Source organism: Rhincodon typus, chromosome 2 (genome assembly GCF_021869965.1).
Source record: "Rhincodon typus isolate 14 chromosome 2, sRhiTyp1.1, whole genome shotgun sequence".
NCBI classification, from domain to species: Eukaryota; Metazoa; Chordata; class Chondrichthyes; order Orectolobiformes; family Rhincodontidae; genus Rhincodon; species Rhincodon typus.
Genome location: NC_063333.1, coordinates 107,551,750 through 107,565,872, shown reverse-complemented (window position 1 = coordinate 107,565,872; position 14,123 = coordinate 107,551,750). Strand labels below are relative to the sequence as shown.

General features: G+C 42.5%; 1 protein-coding gene across 1 annotated transcript in view; it reads right to left on the bottom strand.

The window, feature by feature from the left end:
- otulinl (OTU deubiquitinase with linear linkage specificity like) overlaps nucleotides 1–5,555 on the bottom strand; it is a 44,873-nt gene extending 39,318 nt beyond the window's left edge. The window contains exon 1 of the mRNA XM_020513156.2: nucleotides 5,348–5,555. Within this exon, the coding sequence (XP_020368745.1) occupies nucleotides 5,348–5,393 (46 nt within the window). The 5' untranslated portion in view covers nucleotides 5,394–5,555. The remainder of the gene's footprint in view (nucleotides 1–5,347) is intronic.
- Between the last annotated feature and the right edge of the window lie 8,568 nt (nucleotides 5,556–14,123).

Sequence of the window (14,123 nt, the reverse complement as noted above, 5' to 3'; positions counted from 1 at the left end):
TGCTCTGAGGGTTGGTTTGGACTTGTTGGGCTGAAGGGCCTGTTTCCACACTGTAGGGATTCTATGATATGATTCTATTCGAACCGTAGTAGAGACTTTGAGCCAAAACAAGGTTCTTAAATATGTTAAAAGCATGCCTCAGAGATACAAGAAAGAGTTAACCAAGTTAGATTAGGAGAAGAAATTAAAAGATACGACAGTTAATAAACCATTATAAACACTTAAAACATTTAAAAGAAACCCACAGATTGACGACTTTGGAAGAGAATCTGCACACTATTAGGAAATTGAGAAGTATTTTTACTCACAGCCCCTGCTTGACCAAAGCAGCTAGGAAGGAAACTGCAGAGGAAGTGAGCAATTACGGGGTCTGTCAAAGAACCTGAGTCTTGTGCAGGAAAAGGATCAAGAGCCTGCTCTGAAATGCCAAGTTAACTGGCATAGCAGTTTATTAATAAAGACTTCTTGTAGAGTCAACAAGAAATGTATCTTTGCAAGTAGACAGTTGGGCCAGGTGAGTGAATGCATCAATGGCAATAAGTACCACTTCTCAAATGTGGCCAAAACAGGTGACAATTTAGCTTCTAAGAGCAGACAAGAAGATTGGTTGTCACATCACATATCATTGACTCTGGACGTTATCATGTAGGACAAACAAATCCACAACACAAGGGAACAGGTGAAGCATTAGCAGTGGAATGTCTGACCTGAAGCTGTTCAGCCTTGTAGAGGTAAAGGCAATGCAGACTGTGGGAGCAATTATAGATGATAAGGCTGTAATGGTCACGTGTTAAGTGTGAGAATACAACCAATTTGGTGTTGCCAAATGGGAATAGAGAAGGCACGCAAAGAAATGTGATGCACTAGGAGACTAAGAAGTTCCTTAATTGGTTAATCTTTGGCTGTCTGCTACTGGCAATGCAGCATTTTGGGGTTGATGACCTAGACGATGCACTGCCTCTTCCACAGCCTCCACCAGCATAGTTCGAGTCACTCAGCTCATGCAGGGATCACATTCAGAATCAGGGACATGTTGTACAAACAGGTCCTGATGGCAGATCTGGTAGCTGAAGTATGTCAAGTCCAGAAAGTTACTGGACACCTGTGTCCTGCTGTGATCCACACTTATGATGGGACTGTGGTCTCAGCCACAGTAAACATGCAGGCAAAGTTAGAAAACATATAGTTTAGATGCCAGAGACTTTGCACAAGTGATGGAGGACAAAGCTCCACTCCCTAATTGGACATTGTGTTGAGGTTGTACATACATTGGTAAGGCCTCTTTTGGAGTACTGTGTCCAGTTCTGTTCTCCCTGTTATAGGAAGGATATTATTAAGCTGAAGAGGGTTCAGAAGGGATTTACCAGGATGTTGCCAGAAATGAAAGGTTTGAGTTATAAGGAGAGGCTGGAAAGGCTGAGACTTTTCTCACTGGACCGTAGGAGGTTGAGAGGTGACCATATAGAGGTTTATAAAATGAAGAGAAGTATAGCTAAGGTGAGTGACACATGTCTTTTCCCTAGAGTGGGGGATTTCAAGACTAGGGGGCATATTTTTAAAGTGAGGGAAGAAAGATTTAAAAATGACATGAGGGCAGTGTTTTTTAAAGAGAGTAGTTCATGTGTGGAATGAACCTCCAGAGGAAGTGGTGGATGCAGGTACAGTTACAACATTTAAAAAACATTTAGATAAATACATGAATAAGAAATGTTTAGAGGGATACAGGCCAAGTGCAGGCTAGTGCGTCTAAGATTAGTTTGGGAAGAATCATGATAGTGAGATGGGGAGACAAATCTTCTGTCTTCAATTTCCAATGCAAAATGCACACAGCAAACATGATCTCTACACCTGAAAAAATCAATTGCATGTTGTGCACAGTATGTTTGGTCATTGTGTTCTGCTGCTGAACAATACTGAACACATTGTTTAAACAGCGACATTATATCAGATATATATTAAATGGAACATGGTCATTTGGAAATGCACAGCAGGTGTCAGTGCGGCAAAATGAGTGAGCATGATATATTGTTTGTATATTCTTTATCAGAACTCATCTGGTAAGGGGATTACAAGTATCTTTATCAAACTCTAATTCATTACTCTTTTCTGGAATCTATTATGAACTTCAGATTTTCAGCATCTGGAATTTTTTATTTATTTATACAGCAAATAGTATATTCAATTAATTTCATATACAACTGGCTGGAACACAAAGGAACAACAAATTTAACATTGCTGCTGAAATAACATTTGGAAAGGAATAAAACACATAAGCAATCAAATAAAAGTGGTCTCACAGCCTCGTCAAACCCAGAACCACTAGCCAGAAACATTTTTATAAATGATTTTCCCTTTTATTTTATTTCCCTACAGCGCTGTTACCTTTGCTGATTTTAAACTGATCACCTGTCCAGTTACATGGGGTTAAAACAAATAAAATTATATCTGTGTAACATTTTTCTTGTGTTCCAAAGCTCGTTACAACCAGTAAATACTTCAGAGATGTAATGCAAGTGAATACAACAGTCAACTTACACAGTCATAAGATAAATATTGACCAGGATATTGAAAGAACTGCTCTTCTCTTTGAACAGCAGCAGAAGTAACACTTTTATAGCACCTTTAATATAATAATATCCTAAGCTTCTTCAGCTGAGCTTTGTAGAACAAAGTTAGGTACAAACAACATCTGTAATATTTGGGTTCATTTTTAGGAGTATTTTAAAAGAAGAAAGATAAGTTTAGGGAAGTAATTCCAGGACTTCGATCATAGACAGTTGAAGGCACAGCACCTAAAATGCAACAATTAAAGTCAGGCATGGTGAAGAGCCCAGAACTAGTTAGACCATAAGATCATATGATCATAAGATCATAGGAGCATAATTAGGCCATTCAACCTATCAAAATTGCTCTGCCATTCGATAATGGCTGATGTGTTTCTCAACCTAATTCTCCTGCCTTCTCCCTTTGCCAATCAAGAACCTATCTATCTGTCTTAAATTCAGTCAATGACTTGGCCTCCATAACCTTCTGCGGCAATGAGTTCCACAGATAAACTGTACTCTCTCTGAAGAAATTCCTTCTCATCTCAGTTCCAAAGGGTCTCGCAGCCGCGTCAAACCCAGAACCACTAGCCAGAAACATTTTTATAAATGGCTGTGCCCTCAGGTCCAAGTTTCTCCTATCAATGGAAGTATCTTCTCTACATCCACTCAAGCTAGACCTCTCAGTATCCTCTAAGTTTCAATTAGATTACCCTCTTCATCCTTCTTAACTCCATTGAGTACAGATCCAGAGTCCTCAATCGCTCCTCACGTGACAAGCCCTTCATCCCTGGGATCATTCTTGTAAACCTCCTCTGGACCCCCCTCCAATTCTAGCACATCCTTCTTTAGATACTGGACCCAAAACTGTTCACAATATTCCAAATGCAGTCTGACCAGAGCCTTATTCAGCCTCACCAGTACATCTCTGCTGTTGTATTCTAGCCCTCTTGAAATGAATACTAACATTGCATTTGACTTCCTAATTGCCAAATGAACCTGCACGTTAACTTTAAAAGAGTGCTGAACTAGTACTCCAAATCCTTTTGTGCTTCAGATTTCCAAAGCCTTTCCCTGTTTTGAAAATAGTCCAAGCCCCTATTCTTCTCACCAAAGTGCACAATCTTACACTTTCCCGCTTTGTATTCCATCTGCCACTTCTCTGCCCACTCGTCCAGGTATGTCCAAGTCCTTTTGCAGCCACCCCATTTCCTCAATGCTACTTGCCCCTCCACCTATCTTTGCCTCATCTGCAATTTAGCAATAATACTCTCAGTTCTTTCATCCATATCCTTAATGTATAATAAAGATAGCTGTGGTATTTCACTAGTCACTAGCTGCCATCCTGCAAAAGACCCCTTTATCTCAACTCTTTGCTTTCTGTTAATCAGCCACTCCTCTATCCATGCCAATACCTTGTCCCTAACACTATGGGCTCTTACTTTGTTTAGCAGCCTCTTGTGCATCAACTTGTCAAAGGCCTTTTGGAAATCCAAATAGATCATCATAGAATCATCAAACACGGGTCTCTGGCACTGTGAGGCAGCAGTGCTAACCACTGAGCCATCATGTCCACTGGCTCTCCTTTGTCTACTTCCTCAAAGAATTCTAACAGATCTGTCAGCCATGACGTCCCGTTGATGAAGCCATACTGATTCCACACTATTTTACCATGCACTTCCCAAATGTCATCCTTAACAACTGACTCTAAAATCCTACCAATGACAAGGTCAGGCCAATTGGCCTATAGTTTCCTGTCTTCTGCGTCCCTCCCTTCTTAAACAGGGGTGTTACATTAGCCAGTTTTCAGTCCTCTGGGGCCCTCAGTAACTCTAGTGATTCCTGAAAGTTGATTGTAAATATTGAGGGTTGTCGTGCTGGAGGAGATTACAAAGATAGTGAAGGATGAGACCATGAAGGGAATTGAAAATAATATTAAGCATTTAAAAACTTGACTGGGAGCCAATACCAGACATTAAGTACAAAGCAATATGAAAGGATCTAGGTGCGAGTAAGAATTTGAACTGCAAAAAGTTGGACGACCTCAAGTTTACAGAGTCGAGAATGTGGGAGGTCAACCATGGTATCTCTTACGCCCATCTCAGAAAGACATTGCCTTGGTTTAATTCAGAGATCAGATCCAAAGAAGCAGAAAGTTTGCTGTAACATTGTAGCACTGGGGCAATTATGGGAATTGGCAGGAGAGAGGTCATTAAGGGATCATAACCACAACAAAAATAAGATACGGTACCTATTACACCGTAAAAATTCAACAACTTAATGACAGGAAAAGAAAACCAGCAAAGAAATAGATAAGACTGCAAAGAAATAGATAAGACTGCAGAGAAACATGTTTTGAAAAGAAGTCATACCTTATAAAGAATCTAAATGGTATTTAAATATGTTTGACTGAGTTTGTTTAAAGTATGTAATTTCCAAGAGTTTATTTGAAAGGTCATCTTTAATAATCTACCACTACCCACCCATTTATTCGTTACTGGATTCTAAATGGATTGTTTTCTCTCTTCCACAACCTATTCACTCTCTGTTCCTGTGGCCCATTTACAAAATGAATATTGCATCCAACTGGCACCAGTCACATCTTCAGTGAATATAAGTGCATGTAAATAAACGTACCTTAAAAACCCAAAAGCCACAAGGCTTCAAACACACGAGAGAAGCATTTGCTCCTACAAAGGATTTCCCAAGAATCCTCCTCTTTCACAGAGCAAAACGAAAGCTGACAGGACCGACTAATATCCCAATGCGTTCCTCTTAAGAGGGAGCAAAGAAGCAGCGTTTACCTGAAAGAGTGGAGTTGATGTTCTGGCTGTTGTGGAAAGATCCCATCCTAGAGCTCTCTCCTGAATTTGTCGTTTCCGTAGCTTTCACTTTGAGCAACTACCGTATTCAGACGGACAGCTCAGACCGCCAATCATTTGGCAGGAGGAAGGATGTGGCTGACGCTGGCCCAGCTGTAGCCAAGTGGGAACTGAAACACGTCTTCTGAGAGTCGACGTAGGAACATAACAAGGCACTTTGGTAAAAGCTACTCTTTAATATGGGTGCGATAGGATGCGACACTTAAGTGTTCCATGTACAAAGTATAATATTTTAGGAAGCGACTGCGACCTAATGGTAAATATATTAGAATCAGGATTGTGCACAATGTAAGCATGCAGCTGAACCAGAAACAAACGGGAGTCGAAGATTATTGAGAGCAGACCGGAATTTGGAGTTAAATCAAATTGCCATGTCGATTGCATTGAATGATGGAGCGGGGTCGAGGGTTCGAATGACGTGCATTTTAATATTCTTATTTTAAATGAGGAAGATGGGGTTGGGGTCCTATCATTCCCTTGTCAGTTGCCAGAATTAAGGAAAACACTTCTTAAAGATCTAAACATTTAAAACTATGTTTTAAAAGTAACCATAAGAGTTTTAAAAAGTTATTGTACAGGATATGGGCATCACTGGCAAGGCTAGGATGTGTTGCCCATTCCCAAATTCCCTTGAGAATTCATTAGTATCTTGAACCATTGCAGTCCGTGTGATGTGGGTACACGATCAGTGCTGCCCGGAAGAGTGTTTCAGGAGTTTGATTCAGCAACAGTGAAGGAATGGCAATATAGTTCCTAGTAAGGATGGTATGTGGCTTGGAGAGGGACCTGCAGGTTGTGGTTATTTTTTATACATTCGAGGGTGTGACTGGCTGGGCCTGCATTTATTGCCCATCCCTGGTTGCCTTTCAGAAAGTGGTGCCTTGAATTGTTGAAGTCCACGTGTACTGTAGTTTAAGATTAAGGTTATACCCACAATGCCGTAAGGGAGAGAAGTCCAGGATTTTGACCCAGTAACACTGAAGAAGCAACAATATATTTCCAAGTCAGGATGATGGGTGGCTTGGTGGGAAACTTGCACAGAGTGGTGTTCCAATGAATCTACTGCCCTTGTCTTTCTCGATGGAAGTGGTTGTGGGTTTGAAAGGTGGTGTCGAGAGAACTTTGGTGAATTTCTGTAGTGCATCTTATAGTTGGTACGCACTGCTGCTAGTGAGCATTGGTGATGGATGGATGGAGTGAATGTTTGTGAATGTGGGTTCAATCAAGTTGGCTACTTGGCCACGGATGGTGTCAAGCTTCTTGAGTGTTGTTGAACCACTCATCCAGGCAAGTTAGCAATGTTCCAACACAATCCTAACTTGTGCCTTGTAGTTGGTGGACAGATTTTGGTGAGTCAGGAGATGAGTTACTTGTTGAAGGATCCCTAGCCTCTGACTAGCTCTTCTAACCCAGAGATTCTTTACATATCTTTATATTGATCAGTTCAGTTTATCATCAATGGTAACCTCCAGGATGTTGATAGTGGGGGATTCAGTGATGGTAACAACATTGAATGTCAATGGGCAATGGTTAGATTTGTTTCTTCTTGGAGATGGTCATTGCTTGGCATTTGTGGGAAATGAATTTTACTTGTCACTTTTCAGCCTAAGTCTGGATATTGCCCAAGTCTTCCTGGAGTGTTTCAGTATTTGAGGAGTCATGAATGGAACTGAATATTCAACAACAACATCATCAGCAAATGCCCCCACTTCTGACCTTATGATGGAGGGAAGATCATTGAAGTAGCTGAAGGTGGTTGGGTCTAGGAAACAACCCTGAGGAACTCCTGGAACTGAGATGACTGACCTCCAACAACCATGGCCATCTTCCTTTGTGCAAGGTATGACTCCAGCCAGTGAGCATTCCTCTTCATTCCTATTGATACCAGTTTTCCTTGGGGTCCTTGATGCTACACTCAATCAAATGTAGCCTCGATTCAAGGACAGTCACTGTCACCTCTGGAAATGAGCCCTTTTGTCCATGTGTAAACCAAGGCTGCAATGAGATCAAGAACCTGGCAGAACACAAATTGAGCATTACTGAACAGGTTATTGCTGAGCAGGTGCTGCTTGATGGCATTGTTGATGATACTTTCCATCACTTTACCAATGATCAAGAGTTGACTCATGAGGCAATAATTGGCTGAGTTAGATTTGTCCCGTTATTTTGTGTGTAGAACATACCTGGGCAATTTTTGACATTGCTGGTGGATGCTAGTAGCAAAGCTGTACTGGGACAGTTTGGCTAGTGTGCGGCAAGTTTTGGAGCACAGATCGTCAGTACTATTGCTGGGATTTTGTCAAGGCCTACATCCTTTGCAGTTTCGAATGGCTCCAGTTTCTTGAAATCACATAGAGTGAATTGAATTGGCTGAAAACTAGCATCTGTGATGTTGGGGGATATCTGGAAGAGGCTCAGATTGTTCATCCACTTGGCCCTTCTGGCTGAAGATAGATGCAAATACCTCGGTGCTATCTTTTACACTGATAAGCTGGTCTCCCCTATCATTGAGAATGGGGATATTTGTGGAGTCTTCTCTTCCAATGAGTTGTTTAATCATCCATGACCATTCACAATTGGATGTGACAGGATTGGTCCATTGATTGTGGAATTGCTTTGCTCTTTCTATTACTTGCTGTGAGGCTTGCCAGTAGACATGTTTTATATCTTCACCAGATGGATTTCTTGTTTTTAGGTATGACTGGTGCTGCTCCTGATGTACCCTCCTGCACTCTGTATTGTGTCTGGTTCAATCCCCTGTTTGACAGTAATGGCAGAGTGTGGGAATGTTGGGGAATGTGCCAGGCTCTGAGTTTGCAGATTGTACTGGAGTTCAATTCTGCTGCTGATGGCCCATAGCACCTCAAAATTCCGGTCTTCATTTGCTATATCTATTTGAAGTCTGTCCCATTTAGCTCAGTGATAGTGCCACACAACACAATCTGAGGCATTTTTAAAATGAAGGCAGAACTTCATCTCCACACAGACTGTGTAGTTGTCACCCTTACTAATGCTGTCATAGACAGATGCACTTATGGCGGGCAGATTGGTGAGGATGAGGTCAAATATGTTCTTCCCTGTTATTGGTTCCCTCACCAACTACTGCAGACCCAGTCCAGCAGGGTTGTCCTTTTAGGATACAACCAGGTCTATGAGTAATGCTGCTGCCAAGTTGCTCTTGGTGGTGGACATTGACATCCTCTACCCAGTGTACATTCTGCACCCTTGCCTTGCTCATGATTGACTAGGTGCCATGAGACTTTGTGGTGTCTGAAGTCAATGTTGAGGACTCCTATGCAGCTCCTTCACAACTGTATACCACTCTGCCAGAGGGATAGAACATATCAAGGGTTTGTGACAGTGATGTCTGGAATGATATATGGAAGTTATGAGGACAGCTGTCCCAATTTAGGCAAAAGACACTAGATATTAGTGAGGAGGACCTTGCAGAGTTGACAGGGCTGTTTCTGCCAATGGAGGACTTTGCAGGAAGGACAGGGCTGTTTTTGCAGTTGTGTACAGTACCTAGGTTGATGCCACATGGTCTGTCTGGTTTTATTTATCTTTTGAGTCTTTCTAGTGATTGTCACATGTGAGTGGCTTGCTAGGCCATTTCTGAGAGCAGTTAAGCACCACACCTGGATCTGACCAGACCAGGCAAGGACAATCATTTTCTTTCCTGAAGGATGTTAGTGAACCAGATGGATTTTCTGACAATCAAATCCTAATTCAAGTTTTTTATTGAATTCCAATTCCACTTTCTGCCATGGCGAGATTTGTATCCAGGTCCCCAGAACATTACCTGGGTCTCTGGATTAAATAACCCAGCAATATTACCCTGAGGTCATCACCTCTGCTTTATGATGTTACTACTGGTTATTTTTTATTCATTAACGGGATGAGGACGTCGCTGGCTAGGCAGCATTTATTGTCCATCCCTAATTGCCCAGAGGGCAGTTTAGAAACAATCACATAGCTGAGGGTCTGGAGTCACATGTAGGCCAGACCAGGTAAGGATGGCAGTTTCCTTCCTTAAAGGACATTAGTGAACCAGATGGGTTTTTCCAACAATCGACAATGGATTCACGGTCATCATTAGATTCTTAATTCCAGATATTTTATTGAATTCAAATTCCACCATCTGTCGTGGTGGGATTCAAACCCGGGACCCCAAAGTGTTATCCAGGTCTCCGGATGACCAGTCCAGCAATCATACCACTAGGCCCATTGCCTCCCCTACTGACATTGTTCTTCCAAATAGTAGGGCATGAGAATTGCGATGCTGTCAAAGGATTCTTGGTGAGTTGCTATGGTGCTTCTATTAAATGGTTATACACTGGTGAAGGAAGTGAACATTGAGGGTGTTGGAAGGGGTGCCAGTCAAGCAGGGTGCTTTGTCCTAGTTATTGCTGAGAATTTTTTGTGTGGCTGGAGATGCGCTAATTCACACAAGTGGAGAATAATCAATTATGTTTTTGACCTGTGCCTTGTAAATGGTTAGTTGCTGCAGAAGTCCCTAAACTGTTCTTGTAGCCACAGTATTTGGAGTCATAGAGGTCTACATCATAGAAAAGCGTCCTTTGACCCATAAATTCTGCATCAGTTAAAAACAAGCAACTAACTATTCTCAGAGATAGCTCACATCTCTGCCTCCTTGGCCTGACACAACCTATCCATCTTCTCTCCTATCTCTCCAGCCCTCCCACCTCACTGACCAATCCCCACTACTCCCTAACTGCACTCACCTATCACCATCCCACCTACCTTCCCCAGCCCCACCCAAAGAACAAAGAAAATTACAGCACAGGAACCGGCCCTTCGGCCCTCCAACCTGCGCCGATCCAGATCCTCTATCTAAACCTGTCACCTATTTTCCAAGGATCTGTATCCCTCTGCTCCCTGCTCATTCATGTATCTGTCTAGATACATCGTAAATGATGCTATCGTGCCTGCCTCTACCACCTCCGCTGGCAACGCGTTCCAGGCACCCAACACCCTCTGTGGCAGAACTTTCCACACATATCTCCCTTAAACTTTTCCCCTCTCACCCCTCCTCTCTCTATTTATTTCTGAACTCCCTTCCCTCTCCCAATTCTGAAGAAGGATCTCGACCCGAAACATCAATTTTCCTGCTTCTCTGATGCTGGCTTGCCTGCTGTGTTCCTCCAGCTCCACGCTGTGCTATCCCTAACTATTCTTATCCCATTTCCAGCAGTTGGCCTATAGCCTTACATCGCAAGTATATTTTATGTTGTTTATTTAAATTTGTTTATAGGGTTGGGCCCGTCCAGTTTCTGGTCAATGCTAAGCCCACGAATTTTTCAATTCGTGTATCATCATCAAAAGAGAATGATCTAAACAGTTCACAGAGCAGATGCGTGGGAAAAAATGTTTGAGCAACAAAGGAACATGCAAAATCTAACAATGGAAAACTTACACCTACTTCCATTTCCTTCATATTTTTGACAGAGAAATGTGTTCCGAGACACCTCACAATTAAGAATCACACCGTGAATAGGAGAGGGCAATTAGGAGTCCACACCAACCCTCAGTGCATCACACCCCGACCCATTGCCCTATAACTCACCTAATCTTCACATCCCTGAACACTATGGGCAATTTAACATGGCCAATCCACCGAGCCTGCATATCTTTGGACTGTGGGAGGAAGCCGGAGCACCCAGAGGAAATCCACACAGTCACGGGGAGAATATGCACACTCCACACAGGCACTTGCCCGATGGTGGAATTGAACTCGGGTTCCTGGCATTGTGAGGCGGCAGTGCTAACCACTGAGCCACCGTGCCATCCCTCGTCAATCAAGTTAGTGAGACACAATTTCCCACACACAAAGCCATGTTGACTATCCCTAATTAGACCTTGCCTTTCCAAATACACGTAAATCCTGTCCCTCAGAATTCCCTCCAACAACATGCCCACCACCGAAGGCAGGCTCACTGGTCTATAGGTCCCTGGCTTTCCCTTAACACTTTCTTAAATAGTGGCACAACGTTAGCCAACCTCCAGTGTTCCGGCACCTCACTTATAGCTATCGATGATGCAAATGTTTCAGCAAGGGGCCCAGCAATCTCTACCCTCACTTCCCACAGAGTTCTAGGGTATGCCTGATCAGGTCCCGGGGATTTATCCACCTTTATGCATCTGAAGACGTCCAGCACCACCACCTCTGTAAAATAGAAATTTTTCAAGATGTCGCTATTTATTTCCCCACATTCTATATCTTCCTTATCCTTCTCTACAGTGATGTAAAATGCTCATTTAATATCTCACCCATCTCCTGCAGTTCCTCATGTACATGGTCTTACTGATCTTTAAGAGGCCGTATTCTCTCCTTTATGACTGTTTTGTCCTTAATGTATTTGTACAATCCCTTTGGATTCTCCTTAACCCTATTTGCCAAAGCTACTTCATGTCCCCTTTTTTGCCTCCCCCCCCCCCGATTTCCGTCTTAAGTATACTCCTACTGCCTTTATACTCTTCTAGGGATTCACTTGATTGCTGCTATCTATACCTGACATATGCTTCCATTTTTTTGACCAAAGTCTCAAATTCTTTAGTCATCCAGCATTCCCTACACCTACCAGCCTTGCCCTTGACCTAAATAGGAACATACTGTCTCTTGCAGTGGAAGAATGTACAGTTGAGGGGTAAATAGCCAATGTCATACTTGGAATATTGTGTTCAGTTCTGGTTGTCTCATTATAGGAAGGATATGGAAGGTTTAGAGAGGGTGCAGAGGATATTTGCCTGGACTGGAGGGCAGGTCTTATGAGGAAAGGTTGAGGGAGCTAGGGCTTTTTTCATTGGAGCGAAGAAGGATGAGAGGTGACTTGATAGAAGTGTACAAGATGATGAGAGGCATAGATAGAGTGGATAGTCGGAGGCTTTTTCCCAGGGCGGAAATGACTATTACAAGGGGGCATAATTTTAAGGTGATAGGAGGACAGTATAGGAGAGATGTCAGAGGTAGGTTCTTCATACAGAGAGTGGTGGGCATGTGGAATGCGCTGCCGGCAGTGGTAGTGGAGTCAGATACTTCAGAGACTTTTAAGCGACTCTTGAATAGGCACATGGATGAAAGTAAAATGTAGGGTATGCAGGGTAGTTTTATCTTAGTAGGATAATAGGTTGGCACAACTTCGTGGGCCGAAGGGCCTGTACTGTGCTGTACTGTTCTATGTTCTATGTTCTTATGTCACTTAGCTAGGAAAAAGGAGACAATTAATGAGATTTTGTATGCACTTAGGATGCAGTTGGTGGATTTCTAAACAAGTTAGAGGTATGTCTGTTGTCAGAATGTTCTGTTCACCAAATGTTCTTCACCCCGAAACATTGCTGAATATTACATTGCATGGATGGGTCCATCCCTCATCTGAGCTGACATAATTACTTGTGCGACGATGAAGGATCACTTTCCTGACATTGTCATGTCGGAACACGAGAGTAGCATTTGTGTTACTCTCAACACAAATGAGAGGCTTCCCAAGAATACTTTGTATCATAGACTGTATGCACCTCAACATCACGGTGCCAGCAGGCCAGCTGTACACATTAATCAACAAAAAGGATTTTCACTCAATGTTCATTTGGTGTGGAACACCACCATGAATACGACAGGTATGTGCCAGATCCTAGGCAGGAGTCGTGACTTATATGTAGAGTTATAGAGTGATGCAGCATAAAAACAGACCCTTTGGTCCAATTCGTCGATGCTGAAAAAATTTCCTAAACTAATCTCATCCCATTCCCCTGTGTTTGGCCCATTTCCCTCCAAATTTTTTTATTCATGTACCTATCCAAATGTCTTTTAAATGTTGACACCGTACCTGCATCTACCATTTCGTCTGACAGTTCATTCCATATACAAACCAGCCTCTGTGTGAAAAAGTTGTCCCTCAGGTCCCTTTTAAACCTTTCTCCTCTCACCTTAACGATATGCCCCCCAGTTTTGAATTCCCCCACTCTAGGGAAGAAAACCTTTGCTATTCACCATATCTATGCCCCTCATGATTTTATAAGCCTCTATAAGGTCACCCCTCAACCTTAAAAGGAGCCCAGCCTATCCAGCTTCTCCCTATAACTCAAACCCTCCAGTCCTGGCAACATCCTGGTAAATCTTTTCTAAACCCTCTCCAATTTAATAATATCCTTCTTAAAGCAGAGTGAACAGAACTCTACTCCAAAAGTGGCCTCACCAATGTCCTGTACAACCTCAACATTATGTCCCAACTCCTATGTTCAGAGGCCTAAGCAATGAAAGCAAGCATGCTAAATGCCTCCTTAACCACCCTGTCTACCTGTGACACAACTTGCAAAGAACCATGTACCTGAACTACAAGGTCTCTCTGTTTGACAACACTACCCAGGGCCCTATCATTATGTGTTTAAGTCCTGCCCTTGTTTGTTTTACCAAAATGCAATACCTCACATTTATCCAACTTAAATTCCATCTGCCACTCCTAAGCCCATTGGCCCAATTGATCAAGATTCCTTCATAATCTTAGATAACTTTCTACACTGCCAACTATACCGCCAATTTTGGTGTCAATCTCAAACTTACTAACCATGCCTCCGAAATTCTCATCCAAATTGTTTATGTGAATGACAAACAAAAGTGGACCACCTAGAAACCGATATTCATTTCAAGCCACCTAGAAACCGATATTCATTTCAAGCC